The sequence below is a fragment of the Anarrhichthys ocellatus genome, unplaced genomic scaffold (assembly GCF_004355925.1).
Source record: "Anarrhichthys ocellatus isolate YVR2014 unplaced genomic scaffold, GSC_Weel_1.0 scaffold293, whole genome shotgun sequence".
Taxonomy (NCBI): Eukaryota; Metazoa; Chordata; class Actinopteri; order Perciformes; family Anarhichadidae; genus Anarrhichthys; species Anarrhichthys ocellatus.
Genome location: NW_022280309.1, coordinates 21,079 through 47,136, shown reverse-complemented (window position 1 = coordinate 47,136; position 26,058 = coordinate 21,079). Strand labels below are relative to the sequence as shown.

The 26,058-nt window shown below is 44.2% G+C and overlaps 2 protein-coding genes across 4 annotated transcripts; both read right to left on the bottom strand.

Moving 5' to 3' along the window:
- Positions 1-6: 6 nt before the first annotated feature.
- fkbp15b (FKBP prolyl isomerase family member 15b) lies at positions 7-16,104 on the bottom strand. Of its 3 annotated transcripts, none has more exons than XM_031879566.1 (28): positions 15,933-16,104; positions 13,903-14,006; positions 13,740-13,818; positions 13,429-13,498; positions 13,267-13,341; positions 12,519-12,617; positions 12,259-12,408; positions 12,081-12,149; positions 11,581-11,724; positions 11,259-11,413; positions 11,115-11,163; positions 10,898-11,014; positions 9,478-9,562; positions 9,255-9,355; positions 9,087-9,162; positions 8,778-8,887; positions 7,594-7,692; positions 7,385-7,479; positions 6,799-6,901; positions 4,881-4,913; positions 4,136-4,307; positions 3,701-3,837; positions 3,332-3,487; positions 2,723-2,875; positions 2,099-2,191; positions 1,811-1,924; positions 1,534-1,641; positions 7-988 (listed from the first exon to the last, which is right to left on the bottom strand). In XM_031879566.1, exons 1-28 carry the CDS (start codon positions 15,980-15,982, stop codon positions 425-427), a joined length of 3,360 nt encoding a protein of 1,119 aa, XP_031735426.1. In that variant the 5' UTR covers positions 15,983-16,104; the 3' UTR covers positions 7-424. The 3 variants fall into 3 exon arrangements, with proteins under 3 accessions (XP_031735426.1, XP_031735427.1, XP_031735428.1); XM_031879568.1 differs by having other exon boundaries at positions 896-1,422; XM_031879567.1 differs by lacking the exon at positions 4,881-4,913.
- Positions 16,105-20,292: 4,188 nt separating this feature from the next.
- Positions 20,293-25,791, bottom strand: fgf17 (fibroblast growth factor 17). Its single transcript, XM_031879565.1, has 5 exons — positions 25,711-25,791; positions 25,583-25,619; positions 25,159-25,336; positions 23,598-23,704; positions 20,293-20,631 (listed from the first exon to the last, which is right to left on the bottom strand). The coding sequence occupies exons 1-5, from the start codon at positions 25,740-25,742 to the stop codon at positions 20,341-20,343; spliced, it is 645 nt and encodes a 214-aa protein (XP_031735425.1). The 5' UTR covers positions 25,743-25,791; the 3' UTR covers positions 20,293-20,340.
- Positions 25,792-26,058: the final 267 nt, after the last annotated feature.

Sequence of the window (26,058 nt, the reverse complement as noted above, 5' to 3'; positions counted from 1 at the left end):
TTCATTGAAAGAAGAGCAAGACGACACTGAAGGCTTTTCTCCATGGACAACATGTGATCGCTCTTCTCCTGACTCGCTTTGGTAAGAGTTTGATTGACAGATGTTTTATCAAATCACCTGCCAACTATTCTTTAAAAGCAAACAGTTTCAAATGACATCTTCTCAGATGGTTCTGTGAAACAAACCATCTAGCGGGTCAGGTCAGCTGTTATTCAGCCACTCTTAAAGAAGAAGACTATAGACCCCTCCCCCATGAACAACATCAAACCTCCTATGTGGAAGTAGGGCCATGAATACGGCCGTAGACCGTAGGAGATGGAGCACACTGCAGCACGGAGACGGCTCCTGTTGCCTTTATGAGACGTCACTGACAGACACCGTTGCTGGCCAGGTATGATGACATCGCAAGCGGTGATGCCAGGACTCACCTTGTGTCCTCTCTTGAGCTGCTTGGTGGTGGAGGTGGGTTGGCTGGGGGTCCAAAGGCTTCCTGAGAAGCCCCATGCATTTCTTCTCCATTCCTTCCTGACACAGCTTCCTGTCCGTCCTCAGGCGGTGGACTCTCATCAGGTTCCTCATCGAGATCTACAGACTGATCGCTGTGCTTTTCCTCTGGAGAGATCTCAGGAACAGAGTGTCCTGCCGTCTCCTGCTGCACTTCACAATCTGCTGTCTGTGTGGGTTTCGGTTCAGTGGCCTCTACTGCTTCAGTCTGACTTTGTGTCTTTGACTCCATCTCTGTCTCCTCGTCTGCTGCTACTTCCTGATCCATCTGGGTCTCACCGACTTTGTGAGAGTCTGAATCAGCCTCATAATCTTTTTCCTCTCCGACTTCTCGGTCACCATTCACATGTACATTCTGTACAGTCTGCTGTCTTTGTTTCACGTCATCACTTCCTTCCTCCTCTTCTTCCTCTTCCTCCTCTTCGTCCTTACTCGGTCTCAGTGGAGCTCTGTCTGTGCCCCCCAGAAGCTGCATGGTTACATTCTGGAAGAGAAATATCATGAGGACAGGTCAACAACACATATGCATGGCACTAGTGTGTTATATAAATATCAGACAGTAAGTATCATCCGCCTCTATTATAGTGAATACAATGACATGTGTGTGTGTGTGTGTGTGTATACAGTAGCTGGGTATTACTGCTGCCAGGCTTCTACACACCCTGAGAAGTGACCACAGCATCTCTTCTCTGGTGACCTGTGCCTTCTAGAGCAGCTGGTTGTTAGAGCTTGGAGGAGTCAGGTCCTGCCTGTTTCACTGATCCTCTTACTCCTTACGGTTCTTCTCAGGCAGGAGAACTCTTCTCAGTCTCTCCCTAAAGCTCACTGGTTCTAAGTCTTTTTCTTAATGTAATCATCTTGAAGATTTTCATTGAAATCAATGAGTCCCTATGTGGTGCTGGTCCACTGATGAAAGCCCTTGAGATGGATAGATAAGAGGATGATGAGCTGGACGTTTGTGCCTCCACTCCCTGTTTGGATCTGTGGGGGGTGCGATCCAGAACCTTGTTTCTGTGTAAAGACACTCACCTTAATAGTCGTGACGATCACCCCCAGCACAGCCTGGCCACTGTAAGACTCCCCGAGGTCAAACTCCCCCCGCAGGGAGTGAAAAACACCGTTCATCACACGCTTCACCTGCAGGTACACACAGAGATGATGAGCACTATCACACTCTATTCATTACATCATCACATCCGTAACATTAGAATCCTATTCAGATTGAGTTCTGACTGGATCATAAAGGTGCTGGTTCAACATGGACTGGTTTACGTGTGTGTGTGAGTGTTCATGGATGACTCCTCACCTCTGCTGAAGTGTCTCCTGAGCTCTCCTCCTCTGCCAGCTTCTTCTCCAGTTCAGCCACTCTTCTCTCCAGTTCCTCCCTTACAGCTAGTCCTTGCTGCTCCAAGGCTGTGCACTTAAAGAGAACAACATGCAGTGACGGGGTGTGTGTGTGCGTGTGTGTGTGTGTGTGTGTGTGTGTGTGTGTGGAGGGAGGGGGGTGATAGTAATGAACAAATTAGTTGTGGACATTCCCTGCCAATGACGACCGTTTGATCTAATTAGAAGCACCGGCTGACTGACGACTTACTTTCTCCTGAAGGACCTGCAGCTCCTCAGTCTCCCTGCCGTGTTGTAGCAAAGCCTGTTCTTCTGAATCTCTGGACTGCTTCAGAACCGTGAACTGTTGAGTGAGAGAGGCCGTACATAAGGCAATCACAACTCATATATTCACATTACATAATACTGTACAAACAACTGTTTCTTCTTTCACATTATGGTGAATCTAAGTAAACAAACCAAAGGTACTTTATGGATTTGTTTTCTTTGGCAGCAGCTATTTGAGCCTTTGAGTTTTTGGTACATGTATAAATAAATCCTTCATGTGACCCAACAACAGTCATTCAAATGATGAGGAACATATTACTCCTTCATTTGTTGAAGCCGATGTAATGAACATAAAACATGAATGTAGTAAATCTGCTCTGTATTGTGATGAAAAGATACAACAATCACACTAGAGGAATCACATTATGATTAAACGGGTTACTCCAGCATCACAAAGCTGCTGGACCTACATCTCCCATAATGTCATCTGTAGTCTAATAAAGTTACCATCATGTACAGAGTTGGACTTCCTCATTAAGTCAACAGCCAATGAGACAAACGGATGATATTGCTCATGTTCGTGTTTTACCGTGGCTAGCTTGTCTACCTTCTCCTGTAGCTGCGTTAGCTTGTCCTGCAGAGCATCTCTGTGCTCCGTTAGCTCAGCCAGCTCTCGACTGTGCTGCTCTTTAGCAGAGGCCAACATCTGCTCACACTTCCCCTTCCACTCGTCCTCCCGCTCCGCCTGCAGCTGAGACAACTGTGACACATACAAGGTATACGTTAGTGAAGCCATGTCCACAATGTAGCCACTGAGGTAAACACTTCCATAGAACGGGCTTTAGTAAAGCTTTCAGAAAGAACCCGGTCTCTGCTGGAGGATCTGGGTCTGTTCACGGTGGACCGGTCTCTGCTGGAGTCTGAGCTGAAGGAGTTTCTGGTGAACCTGCATGAGTTCATCTGATTTCACCAGAATCCGACCCGGTGGCTCCGATGGCGAGCATTAAGAGTAACTCTATAGAAACAGACCATCTTCTCTCTGATGGTCTCTTTGATGACGGAGGTCATATAGAGGCATTGGTTTTATACTTTAGTTAAAGGTTCCTCACTATAACTTTACCTGATCCAGAACTAATTGAGGAAATCAGAGAGACGTTATGAACCCATCCCGTTACCCTTCACATTCCTACAGTAGAGCCCTGTCATTGGACGCAACCTGTTCAGATGCAGCGTTGTCGGTGCTGGTCCTGGCATTGCGGAGTTGAGCTCGAAGATTGTCCACCTCCTGCTGGCTGCTTTTACGGAGCTCCTCCACCTCCTCATCCCGACGCTGACGCTCAGCCTGCCACTTGTTCTTCCTCTCTGAGAATGTCTTAAAGGAAGGGGAACCATCCGTTAGTCAACATTTACACAACAAGTCTTTCACATTTCAAAAACTCCTGCGTGAATTCTTTCTTGATCTGAACAGTTCTTAAACATATCATCCTTGTCACCATGTGGTCTTCTGTGCACTGATGTGAAGTGGCTGCCCTCTGGGGAGACCCAAGGTCACTGACAGAAGGACCAGAACATGATGCATACGTACTCGTTCTAGGCTCTCTTTATCAGTCTTTAGGTCCTGCAGTTCCTCCTCCATGTTGCCAACTCTCAGCTCCATCTCTTTGCGTCTTTGCTTCTCTGAGCGGTACTGAGCCTGAGTCCTCTCTGCTGCCTCCTTCAGCTCTGGAACATATAAAGCAGCGTTCTTTACAGTTATCGTGGACCAACATGGCCTCTGCTCAGTTAGTCAGTAACTGTATTTTCAGCATTTCTTTTGTCTTCTATGGAATTTTTAGTTCTTCAAAATGTATCTGGATCTGCTAACAAAGCAACATGAATGATGAGATCTAGTGTTGTAGCGCTGCGAGTGGTCGGAAGACTAGAAGAGAACTATACAAGTACAGTCCATTTAGCGCCTGTTGTTATGTTATGACCTTTCATGATGGCAAGACGTGCTGCAGGACTCTCCATCAACACTAACCTCCCAGCTGGGTTTCCAGGGCAGCGATGCGTTGGCAGTGCCTCTCACTGTCATGCAGCGCTGAGCTCAGTTCACTCTGCAGCACCGAGGCCTTCTGCTGGTGAGCTGTAGCTTCTAGCTGCAGCTGAGACAGCTGGGCCGCGGACGAAGCCAAATCCTCCGTCAGACGGACCTGATGGAGAAGCAGGACGACAGGGGGAGGGGTGATGTACCAGTGTCTGCAGTGAAGGAAAACCCCGGCCACACAGAGACAGTGGAACAACAGAAGGACAGCCGAGATGAATGGCTACTGGTGCTAGTGGTGTGAGCAGCGCGACCCTGTGGGAGGAAGATGGTGAGTGATGGCTGATGGAAAGAGAAGAAGGAAAGTTAGTTCAAATGTCTTTGAAGTGTGACATGAGGAGGATGATTCCAGCGGCAGCGGTCAGATCTGGGTCAAACAGTAGTTCCACAGGAGGCGTCACACTTTGAGCACGTTTGGAAGAGGATTGTCAGATGTTGCATCCAGAGTGAATTTGAAATCGTTTGCAGAGAGTGTGTAAACTCACTACTGTCCTGTGACGTGGACATGCTTCTGTTGTGCTCTCTACATGGGAACTGTTAATGACAAACTGAGGAGACGTCTTTGCTTTGTTTTCCAGGTTGATTTGGAGCGCTTACACAATTTGACTTTGTCGTTTCCTTCTTCTCTTGCAGATACTGTTTGACCCGGTCTGGTAGCGCTACACAGAGAAAACAGGCTCACCTGGCCGGAGCCCAGGTCCTGAGGCAGAGCATGCTGAGGAGAGAGAGCAGTAAATGCTGGATTGTTCTCAGAGCAGCACTGCAGCGCAAACAAGCAGGCAGAGAGTGAACTCCTTATATTTAGCATCAGATGTGTGACAGGTAACAGACAGAAAACCATTTAATACATACTAAGTGTATTACTCAAGTGAAATTCACATGGCGTAGAACAGAAGATAATGACGTACGTACTCTTTACATTACTATTCACAATGTACCACTTATCTCTGCAACAGTACAAAGCACATTACTGATCACTTTGTGTTGCAAAGTCATTCTGCCAAATGTCACTGTCCTGCAAAAAATCATTTAATGAGGTGATGAAACCATCTGTTCTCAGCTTTGAGACTAGATAGTGCTTCTGATTGTCCAATGGGTAGTAAGAGTTCACTCAAGAGAACGGTCTCAATCCACAGAGGAACTTCTGATCCTTCAGTCTATCTTACAAATTCACACACATTTGAGATTCAGTTTTCACCAAAATCATGTAAAAACAATTTAAAACCAGTTACAGACACATGTGATGTAAAGATTGTAGCACCTTTCCTTGTTTGATTTGTCATTTGAGTCCCGTGTATATAGTGAACGTACATATGGTACAATAGTGAATAAATGTGGTTTCTTTTACAAGACAATTTACACCTTTAACAGAACTCTATATAAATGAATACATAGTTATATAGAGAGACATATGAGCGACTGTGGCTAAGTGGAGAGCAGGGCCGTCCTATCAGAGGGTCGGTGGTTCGGTCCCCGGTTCCACTAGTCACACGTCGATGTGTCCTTGAGCAAGACATTTAACCCCAACAATGTCTCCTGTAGCTGAGCCTACGGTGTGATAACATCTGGATTGTAAGTCACTTTGGATCAAAGTGTCTGCTAAATGACTGGAACGTAATATTTAGAAAACATTTCCATAAATATGTATCAAACTTTTTTTTCTCCATAAAGATGCCTTAAATTTGGTTATTCAAGAGGAAAAGTACTGAGCAGGACATTTTACACTTCAGTGCTCTCTGCTGGACAAACGTCACACCACAGACACCATTCCTAAACTACCTCTAACCCTACCCCTAACCCTACCCCTACCTCTAACCCTACCTCTAACCCTACCCCTACCTCTAACCCTACCCCCACCTCTAACCCTACCCCTAACCCCACCTCTAACCCTACCCCTAACCCTAACCCTACCCCTACCCCTACCTCTACCTCTAACCCTACCTCTACCTCTAACCCTACCTCTAACCCTTCCTCTACCTCTACCCCTACCTCTACCCCTAACCCTTCCTCTACCTCTAACCCAACCTCTAACCCAACCTCTAACCCTAACCCTAACCCTACCTCTAACCCTACCTCTAACCCTACCTCTACCCCAACCTCTAACCCTACCTCTACCCCAACCTCTAACCCTTCCTCTAACCCTTCCTCTAACCCTTCCTCTAACCCTTCCTCTAACCCTAACCCTACCCCTAACCCTACCCCTACCCCTACCTCTACCTCTACCTCTAACCCTTCCTCTACCTCTACCTCTAACCCTACCTCTACCCCTAACCCTTCCTCTACCTCTACCTCTAACCCTACCTCTACCCCTAACCCTTCCTCTACCTCTAACCCAACCTCTAACCCAACCTCTAACCCTTCCTCTAACCCTAACCCTAACTCTACCCCTACCTCTAACCCTACCTCTAACCCTACCCAGGCCAGCTGTGCTGCATTTCAGGCTCAGATCAAAAAGGTATGTCAATACTGTAGTGCATGCGATGGTTTAGCTCCATAATAAACCACTATCTACTGACTAACAGTGTAGTCTGTCAGCACAGCATGAGAACTTGGAGCAGTCTCAGGTGTTGCCCTTTTCCCCAGTGAAGACGCGTCCTCACCTTGTCCAGCTCAGCCTGCAGTAATCTGGCCTGGTGCTGTTCACTGGATGACTTGAGGGAGTCGTTCCTCTGTTCCAGCAGCAGGTTACTCTGCTCCACGTACCTAGACCACCACAGCACAATCATGTTACATCCACCTCAGATACAGCAACAGCACTTTGTGATACTTCATCAGTGAGAAGGAGATATGGACGACTCAGTCATGTAGAAATAGTCATGTGTGAGAGCAGATAGAGGCCCATACACATCGTTAAGTTCATACATTATTTATTATTCTTACCAGTTACATTGTCATTTTAATTCACTCATTTTACTTCCACACTGAAGTATGATGGGACTACAAAGATGTGACTACAAAGATGTGACATCGTCTCATAAAGATCATATAAAACAGCATGTTGGAGATTGATCCTTATTCTATCCTGACAGCTGTGTGAAACAAAACTAAATAATAACTCAAGTCACATGATTGAGCTTAAACAGAAGAGCTGCACATTATCATAGGTCCATCTCTAGATGAACTCGTGGTAGGACGCGATCGTCTGGCCGGCTGTCAGACAGAACTGTTGGACACTTTCTGACTCACCTCTGGTTCTGGTTGATGAGCTCCCCAATCTTATGGTTCTGCTCCTCAATGCGAGAGCTTTTCTCAAAGACTTCCTTTTTTAAACATTCATTTTCCTAAAATAAAACAAGAGTTTTTAGAACACGATATGATCCCAGTACACCGACAGATGTGCTAAGAGAAACGGTCTTTGTGTTGTAAATGGAGCTGAGGAAAGACATGCACCGTACCTGGATGATTCTCTGGATGTTGTGCATGATCATGGAGGTTTCCATCGACATACTAGGAACACCCATGGAGAGACTCCCCTGCCTCTGAAGGTCATCTATCTTTTCAAGTAAAACAAAAGACAAGAACCACATGCATCTCTTTTCTATTAGGACCAGTGTGGAGGATTTGGGGGGGGATCCATTAGCCAGCGTAGGTTCTTGGAAGGGGAGGTGTGGGAGTTCACCACCAGGTGCCACTAAATCCTACACACTGGTCCTCTAAAGCAGTGATTTTCAACCAGTGTGCCGTGAGAGATCGTCAGGTGTGCTGTGGGAAAATGTCCAATTTCACTTAATGAGTCTAAAAAAAAAAATATGATTTAGTTGTTGAGCGTCTGAGCTGCAATATCGTGTCTGGCTAAGTAATACATGCTCTTCCATGCCAGTGGGTGACAGTAGGTAGCGCAGTAATGACCTTGTTCATTTAGGACAGTAGAATGAAATGACGCGCGGGAGATGTTGCGGTGACAAGACGAACAGCGATGGAGAAATATTTGAAAAGGAAAAATGTAGACTCTGAACTGGGCCCTGGACAACATAACCCAGATGAAAAGCCTATAAGGATCAACACATTTAGATAGTTGTCAGCATATATCCAGCCTGCCAGAAAATATCATATGTTTATCGTAACTGTCCCGCACATAACGAAGCATCTCACTGCGCTAAACCTCCAGCTTCAGGGACGGGAACGTATGATCACAGACACGTGTGATCATACATGTCTGTGATCACAGACATGTGTGTGATCACAGACATGTCTGTGATCACACACATGTGTGTGATCACAGACATGTCTGTGATCACACACATGTGTGTATAATAATACACACATATAATGTAGCATACCTCAACATGTATTCTTTTTGCACTTTGTCCAATATCCCTTCTGTCCTGTTTATTATATGGTGACTCTATTTGGCCCTCAACGTAGTCACAATGTTTAGTTTTGTCCCTCCCTGTGATTGAGTTTGACACCTCTGCATATCTGCTGTATTATGCTAAAAGGTGTCATTTTGTAACGTTTTTGTTTGTTGGTGTGCCGCGGGATCTTTTTAATGTAAAAAATGTGCCTCCGCTCAGAAAAGGTTGAAAAACACTGCTCTAGAGCCTCTCAGTCAACACATTATCGTACAGAGAGTTTGTACCTTTGAGGCTAGTTGATCAACTTTATCTGCTGCTTTTCCGACCGCTAACCGGATCTCTGTGTTGTGTTGTCGGGCCTCAGTCATCAAGAAGGACGTCACATCACTGGAGCCTGAGAAGCACACAGTCAAAGGGTTTCAGCATTTAAATCAAACTCAAAACGCTCTCACAGCTGAATCATGTATTGCTCAAGTGCACAGCTTTACTGACAAACTGCACTACATTTTAAATGTCACTCCGTACAACCCTCGACATCAACGCTCCACTGATCATCATGGCTTCTTGTAACGGAGTTGAGCGTTGTTTCTTACCCATGTATGGGATGGTTTGTGCAGGGTAGACCTGGCCAACAGGCTGCAGCTGAGAGCTCTGAGTGTAGGAGTAAGGCTGTGAAACAACACCATGCACTGCTGTTAACACATGTGTCCATGATGTACTTACTGATGATGAGTCAGTACAAAATGTGGATATAATCTCACCTGAAAGGCATGGCTGCTGCCCGACAGCCCAGGCTGTGGGGCAGCCGTCGTCATAACAGGAAGTAAGGCAGCAGACGGAGCAGTGTGAGGATGAGGATGTACTGCAGGAAAATACATAAAGGAATAAAGGAATTTACCAAGAAATAGTAAAACATACTGTGTTCTCTGTACTCTAGAGCTGCTGGAGGAGGAATGCACATACGAACAAGTGGAAGAAGTTTACCATGTGCTGAGGCTGGAGCAGCAGAGGACATCTGCACCGGAGACAGAGCTGCAGGCCGGTCCTTTGCTCTGCTGCCACCGGTGTCCTGCAGATCAACCCAATAGTGGCACCAAGTCAGTCATGACACCACATCTGGCAGACAGCCATTTTTAGGGGCACTCAGATGTTTTGTATTGCATTCCCATGAAATCAGGGGATTTGCGAGACAGATTGAAGGTAAGAGCAGGCTTGATGAAGCTCCTCCTTGACCCGACAGGTCTGTACCGCACGTCACTTCAAAAGCTTCTATTGTGGTTTTCTAATCAAACTCTAATATTATTTTATCTTTGAGCTTTTGTGCAGATGGAGGCAGCTGGCTTTCATATTTCTATTTATTATTTTTCTTATCGTCAACAAATCCCAGTAAAGTTACTACAAGAACGTTCATTTTGTGTTGATTTTGCGACTCACTGTGGTCGAAAGCGGTAATGTTTCCGAGCACCAGTCGCTTTAGAAAAGCTCTTATTTGACTACCGCAGGTGTCTGACAGGCTGCTCCAGTCAGTCCTGGCTCTCCCGTGCCTCCCTTCCCTCCAGCGAGCTCAACAACACGGCCTGGGTCTGCAGCAGCGCGGTGCCGGCGGAGTAGGAGACGCTGCTGCCGTGTACCCGGAGGCAACGATGACGAGCATAAGAATAAGTCGATATAGAAATAGACCATCTTCTCTCTGATGGTCTCGCTACCTTATGACGGTCATATAGAGGCATTAGTATTCATAACCAGTTAAAAGTTCCTCAAAAGCAACAATGTTAGTCTTTGGGACTTCTCTACCCCGTCTAAAGTCCTTCAACACGTATGTTTTCTAACAGATTTGTAATTTATTTCTCATAATAAGGTTACAATATTCCTAAATAGCTGGTCACTCTAGTCTTTAATCAGATGCTACTCAAAGAGCAGGAAAGAGTGCATTTGTTAGGGACTATTTTCAGCGGCGGATTAATCCACAAATGGTGCTCTAGTGAGTATTTGTGGCAGCAGGACGGTGTGTGTAAACTAGTGTGTGTGTGTGTGTGTGTGTGTGTGTGTGTGTGTTCATGGTGATGAGGCTCACTGAGGAAGAAGAGACAGGCTGTGATACACACACAACACTGTATAGTAGATCCATCAGTTGTTGGTCTATTTATGGAGTTTGTTGACGATAAGAACTAGAATTACCACCTTGAGGTTGTTTTCCTCAACATGCCATCACTTGATAATGCTATTAGTCATTTGTGTAAAACTGTTATCATAATCCTGGAGTCCAAGGAGACATCTGAAGACCATCCCTCAGGGCGTCCCTCAGATATCGTCCTCACAAGAATAAGACGGACAACTCGAGAACATAATGTAGAATATTGCGAGACGTATTCTTTAAAGTGGACCGTAGAAGCTGCAGACCCACCTCAAGCTCAGAATCACTGGACTCCGGCTGGCTGGACCCTCCGGTCAGAAAGGGCAACATGGGCTGGCCCATCTTTGCCATGCGAGAGATCAGCTTGGCCTTTGTGGCATCTGGGTTCTGAGGTTTGAAAGAAAAAAGCTTCCATGAATACAGCTGCACAATAACTGAACAGAATGAATGTCATATTAAGTTGTTGATAAGCCGTGCGGGTCCTTACTGCCAGCTGCTCACTGAGCGAGTTTGACTTCGCACGAAGTGGTGGCTCGCTGCAACAAACACAAAAGGCCGGAAACAGATCATCTTAAGTGACAAACAAGTTCAAGATGATGCCGTCAACTATTCCCCGAGGTTTAAATCTCACCCTGGTCTGCCGGGACCAGAGGCGCTTGTCTGTACTGGGGGCTCTGAGGCCAGGTTCTCCACACTGGGGGCTGGGGAAGGAACGGGGGAGGAAGCGGCAGAGTCTCTGGAGCTGGCACTGCCGCTAACGGAGCCGTTGCCCTTGGCAAACTTCACCTAAGGCACAAAAAAGAAAATCAGAAAAGGCTTCAGCTTACTTCACAAACATTACAAGCAACGAGCAGTAAAGAGGTCCCACCAGAAGGTGCAATGGAATATGCGTGTGCCGTTAGAACGAGCAGGTATATTAGAAAAGGCCAAATACGAGAGCAGATGGTTGTTACCCGTCGAAGCTCCGTTTCAAAAACAAGAGTGCTGTTTGGGGGGACGCGGTTGGGGACTCCCTTGGACCCGTAGGCCTGGCTGGGTGGGATGACGATGAGACGCCGGCCGGCCTTCTTCAACCCAAGCATCCCTTCCTCCCAGCCCTGCTCAGACACAGACAATGAAATAATCATGTATGGACAGTAATGTATAATGATGTCATATGATGATGATGATGAACATGATGCAGTCAGCTCAGGCTGGCCATTTAAAGCTAAGCCCAATGACACATGATACTGAACCAGATTATGTTCGGAAACATCTAAAAGCAATCTGCTGCTAAAGTACGATCTGTACAGATAGTTTTATGAACAAACATCATGCAAAACTTGTGAAACGTAAAGGAACCCAGAGCAGATCACGAGATACAGAGATCAAATAGATATACAGTAATAAAGAGGAGCAGACCATGTGACAGCATGAGCAGGTGTTGTGTCATGGGGACTGAACTTGGACTCACTTTAATCACTTTTCCAGCTCCAACCTTCAGTCGTAGAAACTTGTCCTTGTTCTGGTTGGAGTCAAACATCTGCAATGATTTTAGTACTCAATGAGCCGAGAGCCATCAGAGGAGTCAAAGCCACAGGAAGTGGAGACAACATGACTAAAGGAATTCAATGATGGGCAAAGTGTGCGACCTGGCCGATGGCGTGGTTCTGCAGGAGCCAGCCTGTGTACACCACCTCCAACGAGTCTCCATTCTCCACCGCCTGGCCCTCACCCAGACTCAGATCCTGAACCACCACAGCATCTAAGGACACTTCGCTGTTCACTTTCGCCAGACACACCTGATGCACATAAAAGAAGTCAATGTCTAATAAACAACAGAACCAAAGCATGCATGTAATGTAGGCAAGAATAATACAAGGGTGCTGCAGATCCATCGTGATCAACTCACCTCTCTGCAGAAGTCCCAGAGAGCCTTGTCTGACTCAAACATCAGGGACCAGTTCTGCCTCTGCTCATCATAGAACGTGCAGTAATTGTTTGGCTGGACCTGCAGGAGAGAAACAACACGTGATCATTTTTATTTTATCTCTTCATTTCTGCATAATTTCTCATCAGCAGTAGTACACTATTGGAGTCAAACATCTGCAATGATTTTAGTACTCAATGGACCCGTCTGGCAGAACCATGCCATCGGCCAGGTCGCACATTTTGCCCATCATTGAATTCCTTTAGTCATCCTTTACTCCTCTGATGGCTCTCGGCTCATTGAGTACTAAAATCTATAAGTACTATAGTGACACTACAGTAGTGTACTACTATAGTAGTACACTACTGTAGTGTCACTATAGTGTCACTATAGTGACACTATAGTAGTACACTACTATAGTGTCACTATAGTAGTGTACTACTATAGTGACACTATAGTTGTACACTACTATAGTGTCACTATAGTAGTGGATAGTTGGATAGTTAATCCAACTATCAGATAAATAACATTATCTCAAAGAATCTTAAAATACTTAAAGAGTTTGTGATCAAGCGTTGGACTTTGTATCAGTTCGGAAACATTTTCAGACCCAGAAAAGATTCAAAAGTTGTTCCATACGTTGTTGGAAAAGTGTGACGTGTGATATTCCTCTAATGCATCACATCATCTGTCCGTATACATGTCCAACGTTCTTTACGTCTCCACTCACCGTGAACACAAAGCCCGCAGGAATCTTGGCAGCGGTCACTTGTTTCTGTTGGCTCAAGTACAGAAGCAGCTTGTACTGCAGAAGACAAGAGGTGCATTATTCATAACAATCAAAAGTCACACCAATAATCTCAAACAAGTGACCAATTAGCAAACCTCCGACCTCTTTAGTTGTGTGGTTGCCCAGTACGGCTGCTCCCAGCTTCCCCTGCTTCACATACTGTCCGTTAATACTGCACATGGGACAAGAGTGGCAGAAAGGGTCTCAACTCACTTGGTACAAGAAGAGAGCCGTCATTAATGATGCAGTTTATATGGAGATCCATTGTATAGTTACAGTTTATAAGTGTTGCAAAACAATTCTTGTGGGGATTGAACGTTTGCAGCCCGCACATGTTTTACATTTACAAAACACATGAGAAGCTTTCAAGCTACATTGAAATGCTTCAAACATGAGAAGACGAGTCTCCTCACTATCTGAAGGCTTGGACTGCTGTGGCAAACAGCACTGCAGGAGCTGCAGGTGCTGGAACTGGTTTCTGGGCGGCTGGTGCTGCAAACAAACAAAAGACACGTTTCAGTTGAGCCTCCACGTCACGGCTGAATCTGGAGTCACCGACGTCGCCGATGGTCTCACCTGCATTGGAGCTCTTTCTGGGCTGCTTCGGTGCCGTGTACTGGAAGGACTCGTTCCCCTGACTGCCTTGCTGGTCTAGTCCAAACAGGGAGGCCAACTTGGCCCTGCAAGGAGAACAGGTGTGAAGATCATCTTCATATGGTTATTGCCAGGAAATGTCTGACCCGCTCTGTGGCTACAGATGGCCTCAGATACAAGAGACGGCGTGTGACGCAGCCCTGCAAGCCTCTCCTCTCCGTCTCAGGGGTTACCGGCCTCACCTCAACAGCTCTGAACATTTAACTTTCCCCTCAGCAGATGAAGCTTGCTCTGCATCGGGGAGCTACATTCATGGTCAAACTACTGACTCCCACGTCGTCCTCAATGCTTTCAGGGTTAGGCTCCAATATCAAACAGAGAGAGGCAGCTCATCCTCACGTCTGACCAACCAGAACCAGCAAACATTTGACAATTCTGGTTTAAAAGTGTCAAACACTTGATGAAACATTAAAAAAAGATTGATGGCCATTCATTTTCTGACGACAACAACAACTGTAGTAAGGAAGCCACTATATCTGGACCACATAACTACAGACTGCGACATAGATAGAGCTACTGCCTCCATCAGAGGCACAGATCTCAGGGACCGAACCGGGGCGGCTGGATCAAAACCTCTGCAGACTTTCTGTGCCATTGAAAGAAGACGAGCGTTGGAGAACTGCCCAGCTGACTTGTACTGACCCCTGGAACTCCTTCCACTGGTAGTCACTGGTATCTTCCAAAGCAGACATGTTGGAAGCCTCGAGGCTCTCATCTCCCACGGTAAGGAGCTGGGATGAGAGAGGGGCAGTCCGTCTGCATGTGTGAGTCAAACTCCTTCTATTGGAGGTTCCAGCCCTCCGGTACCGGGCTATCCCTGACTTCTCAGCCCCCTGTGCACTCACACCTTCGTGGTAGATTCAACAGCACAGCAGAGGAAGAAAGCGAGGAGCAGACTGGGTGCTGGGTCCCGGCTGAGCAGAGCTGGGCTTCGCCTTGCTCCTCTAACAGGCAGCATGTGATAGGAATTAGCTGCCATAAGCACTCCTCCCCCAGAGCATGCCTACACTGGCTGCTTGTTCCTGAAACATCCATTTAAAATTACATAACCTACACATGTAAACACATTATCTTCATCCTTTCTAATCGACTATCTTTGAGCGAGATCTAAAACCCTGCATTTGACAACAGGTTTGGTTCATCAGACCTGAATGTAAAACCTTAACAGACCACAGAGTGACCTCAGAGTGACCTTCAGAGTGACCACAGAGTGACCTTTAGTAGGTCCCAACATTCACTCACAGCATGAGGAGCTTCTGTCTCATCTACTGACAGAGGACCTGGCTGCACAGACAGAGGACAGGTCAGAGGACACGTCAGAGGACACATGAAGGCATGAGATCATCATCAGACACGGTGTCCAGAATAACTCGCCCTTGTGTGAGTAATGTTGTTAGTTTGGTACAGATGTGATCTTTAGAACTCTCCGCAGGATGAAAACACTTTGTACCGTTAGCTGCTAACTCACATGGTACAAACAGCCATGAAGTGAGCGAACTAACCCTAACCTGCAGTATTCCACTCTCCAATGCAGCATACAGTCTGATATAGATATAGGTATATAGATATAGATATATAGATATACAGCATATCTGTGTTTAAACCAGCAGGAACATTCGGAAAACATGTGTTCTTCTGAAAGAACTTCATTCATATAATTTATGAACTGGTATTTTGGTGGAAGAATAATGAACCATACAACTAAAATAAATCAAACACATTGACTTCCTGGTGCAACATGTAAACCGAATAAGAGAACAACTTGTTTTAAATCGCCTGGGCTTCCGGTTAATGTCTCACAGCTATTAGTTGCAAACCACGTCACAATAATTTGCCAGATGTCAAATTGAGATTTGGCTCATACACGAGAACAGCTAGCCATGGCTAAATGGTGCTAAGCTAGTTAGCTCACCGGCTAGTAGCGTTAGCTTGCTGGAAACAAACAAACTCACCCTCCTGTGGGAGACAGGAAGTCCCCCTCTTCATCGTCTCCACCGAACATCGTTTGAGTCGGGAGCCTTTTCTTGATAAATAAAACAAGGGCACAAATGAGTTAGCTATTTTTACATGACTAGTTTGTTGAAATATGACTTCCTCTTCCTGTTTGTGCTGGAATCAGCTGACTCTCCACCTGATCCGAATTCAATTAGCTCCAGCTACCACTGGAGGGCGCCAAAGACCACTACAGAATGTCCAATGACCCCACGCGCTCTTGCTTTCTTCTTCTTCTTTAAATTCCATTGGCGGATCGCAACCAACTTGCATAGGTGCATACCGCCACCTACTGTACCGGAGTGTGCATTTTCAGGGTCAACTTTTCTTCACTTTTCTGATAATAAAATAAAATAATAAAATAATATATATATATATATATATATATAAATAACTAAATAAATAAATAAACCTAAACAACACATACTAACAACTAAATCATACGGTCTAATCCCGTTTCTTTAAGAAATCGCAACAGTGCCCTGCAGCACTCGCGCCATTCTTCGTCCGCTGCTAGAACTCCCTCCAAACTCCACTTCTGTCCCAATTTACACATTTGTTTGCTTCAAGATGTACCTGTCTGAGTTGTATCTTTGACATTTCAGGATAACATGCGCCACGTCTTCAGTAACATTATAAACAGTGCACTTATCTGAGTCCATTTTTGCCATTAAATACAGAGTTGAGTTAAGTCCTGTGTGTCCGAATCTTAACCTTGATATTATGACCTCCTCTCTTCTATACTTCCCTTTGTATGTCTTCACATTTATGGATTTCTGAATGTTATAATAATGTCTTCCTTTGTTGTCGTTGTCCCACTTCTTCTGTCATAACTCCCGTCCTGCCTCTCTTATTAATGCTTTAGCTTCCCCCTTTCCAAAAGGAATATTCAATATATCCTCTTCTTTTAGTTTTAGTGCTCTCTTTGCAATCATATCTGCTCTCTCATTGCCCTCCACACCTACATGAGCAGGAACCAGCTAAATTGAACATTTATTCCCAGTCTTTGAAGTCTCAACATTATCAGAGATATTTCCATCACTAAATCCTCTCTTATTGTTCGTTTTGACTTTAGGCTTTAAAGCTGCAGCAGAATCTGAACAGATGACCACTCTCTCAGGCCGGACCTCTTCTACCCATTGCAGTCCCAAGATTATTGCAATAATTTCAGCTGTAAAGACAGACAGTCTGTCATTAATTCGTTTGCATATTGTCACCCTAAATTCTGGTATGATTACCCCTGATCCTACGTGTCCATTCCCGTTATCTGTATATATCTGCAGATAGTTATAATAATTATTATTGATGTATACTTGAGTCTGATGTCCAATGTCATACAAGTTTCTTTCCATCCATTTCTTCCTCTCTTCTATGAATGTTAAATGGGGCGACCGTGGCTCGCTGGGTTAGAGGGTTGTCCGGCAACCGCAAGGTCAACGGTTCGATCCTCGACTGGGACGTGTCACATGTCGTAGTGTCCCTGAGCAATACACTGAACCCCGGCTCCCCAGGCGCCTGTCATTGGCAGCCCACTGCTTCCTATATACAGGGGTTAAGCTCTGAACTGAATTATATCTAATGTTTGTAATGTACTCTTGGCAGCTGCTCCATACACCATACATCCATAATCTATACATGCTCGTATAATAGCCCTATAGATATCCATTAGTGACCGTTTATCTGCTCCCCATTGATGTCCAGAAACCACTCTCACAACATTGAGCACATTTAGTTTCAATCTGCTTAATATGAGTTCTCCACAAACAGTTTTCATCAAACCATGATCCTAAATATTTAAACTCTGTCACCCTCTCCATACTTTGTCCATATAATTTAAGATGAGTATTGTAGTCACACGACCTCTTCTCAACATTAAATATAGCCTTTTGAATTTGACTGATCACATGTCTAATATTTCTTCCCCTTTTCCATATTGCTCCATCATCAGCATAGAGCAAGGAGCCAATATCTCTGTCAATGTCCATGAAGACGTCATTTATCATAATATTAAATAATATAGGGCTAATAACACTACCTTGAGGGATCCCATTTACTATAGTGAATTCTTCTGACACGGCATCTCCAACTTTTACCTTGAATGATCGTCCAGACAAAAAATCCAATATCCAGTTATACATCCTTCCACTAATACCTATTTTATACATTTTAATCAATAGGCCCTCTCTCCACATGGAATCATATGCTTTCTCTATATCAAAATAGACTATAGCCAGAATCTCCTTATACTTATTGCTTTCTCTGCCTCGTTGCTAACTTTTATCAATGCGTCAAGTGTCGATCTATACCTTTACGAAAGCCATTCTGAGATTTATTTAGCAAGCCCCTTTGTTCTATATAATACGTTAATCTGCTCGTGATGATCTTTTCCATCCACTTGCACAAATGAGACGTCAGTTATTCTTTTCGTTTCATTGAAGCGTGATGGTTCTATTGACAGTTTCCCATTTCTTTACACAGTCCTTTGCATTGTTATTGAACACTGCGAGGTCTTTTGAGTCTCAGGGTTGGGTAGTAGAGGGCAGTGCTATTGGTCTGTAACTGCCAGCATTAGGTCTTTACCAGGTTTACCAAAAGGTAGAATCAAAGCACTCTTCCAGCTGCTTGGCATTACACCTTCCCTCCAAATCATATTAAACAATTTACCAATAATTTCCAAGGCTTCTTCTGGTAATTGTCTCAACATAGCGCAGCATAGATGTTCTTGACCTGGCGCAGTTACCCACTTCCCTCCAACGCTGTTTTCAGCTCCTGTATTGTAAACTCCATATCAAGAGGTGTTCCTTCATTGACCTTTTTCTTTGTAACTTCTGTATGTGCTGCTAAAATGTCTTCTTTTCTCTGTCTGTGCCTCTCATGTAAATGACTTCCGCTATGAACATTTGCAAACTTCTTCCCCAGTAACGCAGCTTTCTCCTCATGTGTAATTGCCCGATATTCTCCGTCTATCAAAACTGGGATTTTAATTGATTTTCTTTTCCCACTCATCTTTTTGATCATCGCCCAAACATCACGTAACTCTATTTCTCTTCCAATAGCTGAACAGAATTGCCTCCATGCATTCCTCTTTGATGACATAATAACTTTCCGTACTCTCGCTCTCTCTCTTTGATAATCGATCAGATTATCTTAAGTCAAAAGGCTTCTTAACTTTCTGAAGGCACGATTTCGTTCATAACACTGTGTGGGTCCACTCATAGATCTATTGCTTTAATCGGATGTGTGATGGGAGCGTCAGCGTGTGGATGAACTCCACCAGCGCTGTAAACGATGACGCTGGACTTGGACTCGCCCCCTCCTGCCCTCATTCTTCTCATTCTATCTTCTGATATTCAAGTCGGTCCTCCAGCACCACCATGAGGTTCACCTGAGTCCCACAATCCCAAATCTTCTGGTGATATTTTGACACTGAAGTAAATAAAATAGAAAATAAAAGAATAAAATCCATATTTGCCTTTTGCAACTTCCTTAAGGTCCCTTTTATAAGATTTTATGCCTTTTCAACATTGGATAAATATCATATTTCATTCATAAAATATAAGGTGAACACTTATCTTAATAATCATGAACATATTAGAGCACTCATACTGTACAGGGGACAGACAAATGAACATCATTATGAAAACAACTGATGACCAAAGGCTGGCTTATTACAACAATGCAAGTTGTGTATGTGTTGGACATGACATGATTTTCTAAACTGTTGCCTTTCACAAATGCACTACTGTAGACTTCTCTGACTACGCTGAACTCTTCCGTGTTATGAATCACACATTGAAGAACCGATTGACAGGTTGCACTTATGGCTGCAGACCGATCAGCTTCTAAGCGAACCTGGCAACTGCTTTTAATTCACTTCTTAGATTTCCCGAAAGGGTTGAGCATCGCTTTGTCTCCCGCTGCATTAATGTGAGATAATCACGGAGCAGTGGGAACCCTGCGTAGCACAGTGCATGATGTGATGCTCAACGTTGAGAATGCTTCTTACTTGTGTCATCAGTATATTGTGGTACACTGTTTGTGCCGCATGTTGAATCCGTTGAGCAGCTTTTTAACCGTAACAATGGAACCGGCCCGTATCACAGCAGTGATCTGATAGGTTCTTAACTCACGAACCACTCGAGTCCTGATGTCCCTCGGGCCTCTCCACCCGCCAACACAGAGACACCATTACATATAATCCATCTTCTTTATGCTCGTTCAGTATTTACACATCATCATTTTACAGCAATATTACTTTAGATTTATGGAATTTTAACCATCTTCTGACTATCAAAAATATACAAAAATAAAATGGCATCTGTTTCTTCCTATAGCACAACTGTCATCAGTCCATGTTCTTGCTGCATGTTAGGAAGAGGTACGTGATTTCCTGTTCCGCTTTGCTCGCCCTGTGGCCGGAAATCGGATGAACTCAAAGTGTTTGCTTTGGTCGATGTTGGGGAACGGGGGCGGGCCCGTGTGCAGCCTCTTGATGAAGTGGACCTCCCTCTGGTTCTCCCTCGTCCCGGAGGCTTTGATGGGCCTCCCTTTCCTGGTGAAAGCCACATACCAGCCCTCATACTTGGCATTCTGGAAGGCGGTGTAATTGTTCTCCAGTACGATCTCTGTGAAGATACAATCCCTGCTCCGGCCGTTGGGCTGCGTGAGAAGACAGAAAAGGTTTCTGGTATTAAAACTGGACAGGCTGCATAACACACCGATACAACCATTCATACAGTTTCTATATCATAAACCATCTGGAAGTGAGACTGTACCTTTAGAAAAAGGAAATGACGCATCCTTTCTGTTACAAATGACAAGTGGAAGTTGAAGGCAATAAACACGGGTTTATGGAGGAAGTTCTCATGAAATGAAACACCAACAACACAATCAATATGTACAATATCCATTAAAACAAAGAATAATGCAAATCATTCAAATGTATTCTTGTTCTGCCCATCACTAAAAACAAATTCATTCATTAAAATCACTACCGTGAATATTACACTGGAACCATAATGTATTATTCTATGTGTATCACAGCCTCAACTCAGATATCTATGCAGGACACTTGATGGCCAGGAAGTGGTTGGAACCTACTCCCCCTCCATTTAACACCGGATTATACAAACCGATTTGTTAGCCAAACAAGTGTTGAAATGTGTTTTGAGAAAGTGTGATTCACGCAACCACCAGAGGTCCTTGAGCATGCAGCCGAACTGGACGCCAAAAATATGATGCAGTTTGCTGCAGCAGAAATTAAGATTTGCCGTGGACAGACACAGAGGCGCTCACTCACTTCACACACTTGCATGATTCACCTGAGATAATAATGAAAGGTTTGAATATATTAGTGCAGGTAGAGGGCCAACTACCAGGATCCTATCGACCCAGAGCAGCGTCTGACAGGTAGAGGGCCAATTACCAGGATCCTATCGACCCAGAGCAGCGTCTGACAGGCACAGGACTGACTACCAGGATCCTTTAACCCAGAGCAGCGTTTGACAGGCAGAGTACCAACTACCGGAATCCTACTGACCCAGTGCAGCATCTTACAGGTACAGGACCAACTACAAGGATCCAATTGACCCAGAGTAGCATCTGACAGGCAGAGAGCCAACTACCAGGATCCTACTGACCCAGAGCAGCGTCTGAAAGGCAAAAGACTTTTTGTAAGATATCATATGAATCGTTGTATGAGGATACATTGAATGACCAGTAGCTCATGGTGGCTAATGTTAGCTAATGTTAGCAAACTTTAGATAGATATTGCAGTGTAACGGACCCTTTAAGTTGTTGTTCTTTATATGTGTCTGGACATTGTTATTGCAACACAAACTAAAAAAATGTCTGTTTCTTGAGTTAAATTCTTTTTTAGGAATAGTTTGACATATTTGAAGTCGCTTATTTGCTTTGTTGAAGAGCTGATGACACTATTATTTTGGTTCATGAAATATGAAGCTACAGCTAGCAAGCAGTCGGTTGACTTGGTAGCCTGGCTCTGTCCAAAGGTAACATCTGTCGACGAGCATCTCTAAAACTCACTCGCTAACACATTCTATTCAAATATGCTGAACTGCTTCAAGTGCTGCATTTAGAATCATTAGTTTAACATAAACAGTTTGTCTTATAATCTACCTGTAAAACCACGAGATGTGCTGTTTATTAACACAATTTGTTAGATGAATATTGTTACATTCTGACAGAACCAGGCTAGTTGTTTCCCCCCATTAGAAATGATTTATGCTATGCTAACCACCTGCTGGTGGTAGCTTCTTATTTACCCTACACACATCATAGTGGTATCTATCGATCTTCTCATAGTTCTTGGCAAAACACAAATAAGGCCCAAAAATATATGCATAAATGAATGATATCAACATATCACAGAGATGTAAAAAGCTATTGCAGGCTCATCTCTCTCCTTGAAGTCTTTCGTGTACTGTAGATGATATCTGGTATGTGATTGACAGGTCAAACCTCAATCTAAAGGAAACTATCACAGACAATGTCACAGCTACAAATGTCAGCATTGTGAAGTTGTCAACTTTGAACTTTAATGGGCTCGTCAGTTCTTGTAAAAAATAAATGTTTTTCGAAAAAGGAGTAATGTCGTATGAACTCATGTACTGTCTCTCAGGTTCTCCGAGTCAAGAGCTGTTGGGCAGAGTGTGTACTTGTTCTATGTATTAACAGACATTACAGCAGCCAGTGTCTACACCTCTGAACCATGATGACACATAGTATGACGAGTCATGTCAGCCAGATATGTGAATCCATCTTTTCCATTTCCATGAAGGAAGTGAAAGTCGACTTTAAGACCAAACAAGACTGATCGACTTTCATTCAGCCCTCTGACAATTCCTTTTTCCCAGCACACCATGACAGGGTCACTGACAAGTTATGAGACTATGACAGCGGATTGAAGCTTATAGGAGCTACATTGTGGGGTTGTATGTGGATCTGATACGCTCAAATATGGATTCAGGTTTTAGATTTGTACACCCTCAAAGTACATTTTATCTGTTGGCCAAATGCTACCTTGTGAATTACATTTTTGCCATAATATGCAAAGATGACTTGATATAAATCCTGCTTGCAACTAGAATTTGGCTGCATAATAGTTTCATACTATAACCCTTTTTATTGTCATATACACAAAATTTGACTTCTGCATTTGACCCATCCCTGTATATAGGGGACAGTGGGCTGCCAATGACAGGCGCCCGGGGAGCCGGGGGTTCAGTGTCTTGCTCAGGGACACTACGACACTCATTATTTTCATGAAAATACAACATATTGGCCAGTAAAATCAACATGCATCAATATAAATGACAGGTTTCTATCATGCAGTGGACGTACTATTATCTCATCCTGATAGTTGGACTACTGACCAATATCGCTGAGTAATCATTTTGAGGATCGAACTGTTGACCCTGCGGTTACCAGACAACCCTCTTAAGCCAGTGAGCCATGGTCACCCCCCCACCGTAAGTTCAATTAGCTTTTTACTTTATTTTGGCCAGGCACTAATTCCATGCCATCTAAAATCAATACAAGGTTTCTGGCCAATAGTCATCTTGTTTTAAAAATAAAAGGAATCCAGAAATGTATATATATCGTACCTTTCCAACAAGTTTCCCCTTCCGGTTCATGCAGAGGTAGCGCCCACTTTCTGCACCTCTGATTCTCACTCGACTGCCAAATGTGTCCGTCTCAACAAAGAGACGAGCTGCCAGAAAACAGAGAGGAGGAAGTCAAGGAGGGGAAAAACACTGTGAAGCAAAGAACACAAAAACACAGTGACATCACCAACCGCTGACTCATCTCTTTGTCTTCATTTTGAATTATGTCTTAGTGTTTTCAAGGCTTCTTTGTAACATCCCATACAAAACATACAGCCCCTTGATATGAACAAATATCCTTCTGACTCGGCATTACCTGAAATACAGACAATGCAGTCGGTGTTACATGCATGTCAGCTGGTTATTATGTTACCAGTTACTAGAAGAATTTGCTTTTACTTTGTAATCATAATTTAGTAAGTGAATTGTCTGTTTTCAGTGGATGATGTCTCTGTTGAGCTGAAACTGACCAGAAGCTGTTGAGTCAATAAGAGCTCAGGTTGCCTCTTACAAATGATTGAACAAATGTTATCACGGACCAGTAAAGAGCAGAATATACATTCTCAATTGAATTTGTCCTGTAGTTAATTATGGCTATTGGGCGTTGCAGCAGCCTTGTGTATTGGGGCTGTAGAAACAAAGGACTTGTCCTAATCAGCCGCTTATTCGCCAGACGACGGCTTCATGGATACAGCAGGGAGGCTGAATTAACATAGAAGCCTGAACACAGCTCACAGAGGGAGGGGCGAGCAGGCCGGAGAAACTGCTGCTTGTGCCTGAGGACATGGTTCCCAGCAGGGGCTCTGAGGCTCTACTGTCAGGGGCCATATACTGTCTTCCATCCAAGATTCTCCCGTGATTCCTCTAAAGAATTTCTTCAATATTTTGCCATTCATAGCAGGACAACCTCTGTTTCCCAAGAGCTAGTGTTTGTGTGAAAAGCACATAAACATAAACAGCAAAGAATGACAACAGGTTTGACATGCTGACAGTGAGATTCGTCATACTGGGGGGGCTGACTGCCACGTTAGAAAACAAAATATTTGAACCTCTACCGTTACACACACGTCAAAGAGCTAACGCATTTTCTGAAAAATGATTACTCAGCGATATTGGTCAGTAGTCCAACTATCAGGATGAGATAATAGTACGTCCACTGCATGATAGAAACCTGTCATTTATATTGATGCATGTTGATTTTACTGGCCAATATGTTGTATTTTCATGAAAATAATGAGTTATGTGATTGTGAGATTGTGTTGTGTCATTTCCAGCTCACTGGATTATGATCAGTTGCAACTTGAGAAACAGGTTAAACATCTATAATATCTTTTTTTGAGGTCTTTTGAGCCCTGTGGGGTTTTTAAAGATCGAGGCCTTTTCATTTTTCACAAAGTAGGACACTTGGCAGTGTGACTGCAGTTCAATGAGGCACAATCTGGGGTCATAGTCCCAAATAGAATTAAAATAAGAAACCCCTCTCTGGAGTACAACTCCATAGAAGAATATGCGTGGCCAAACGTGCTACAAGGTTAACAGCGGGTCTCGGGTCAGCACTTACCGAACATATTTCCATCCTCAGCTGTGGCGGTGACCCTTCTGCCCTGGATCTGGACGTGTTTCCCGCTGGTGCGGCTGTAGAGCTGGTAAACCCTGACCTGCCTGCGGCTGAGCTGGTCCGTCACTGCGCCCTGCGTCCTCACATACTGGTTAAAATTAGGAGACGGGTGATTCTCCCCCTTTTTTATGTAAAGGGAAAAATGAAATACATAATTTTTTTCTTTCTAGTCTGATAATCTGGGATAAAGAAAAGTAGCCTATAGCCAATCTTATAACCACCTAAATAGGCTGGATACATCCAATGTTCTCTACAATTAGATTAGAGTGATATCCATAATATTCAGAATATAGTTATTACTTTTGTTATTAACTTTTTTCTACTTCGTCGAGCATTTCTAATATTGGAAAGTCTGAAGTGCGTTTACCTGAGCATGGCACCACAGCACGAAAAAATGAAATGATCTGCAGAAGTAACAATAATAAAGAGTTGTTATTATGAAGAAGTCATCATGTGGCAGTCACACAAACACAGCTAGCTATTCCATCGTCTTACATGTAAATACAGCGCTGGTTTATTCCATACATTCTCCTTTTTATTTCATCCGATGAAGAAACGGGTTCTCGAGGCACATGAATCCCAGGAGGATGCGGTGAATAAATCCAACGGAGCCACAGTGTTGCACACGCACTCCTGACCTGTCCATCCACACCAACAGAGGAAACAACCACCTCGGACTTAGTTCACCTCACATCTAACAAAAACCTGATCCGGCGGTGTGAGTGGTGAAGAGCTCTCCAGAAGATCCGCGCAACGCACTACAAGCAGATCCATCCATCATACGGAGCTCGTCCGACTGTTCATCAGAGACAGAGCGGTCCTCGGCTCGGTGCAGGTCTGCTT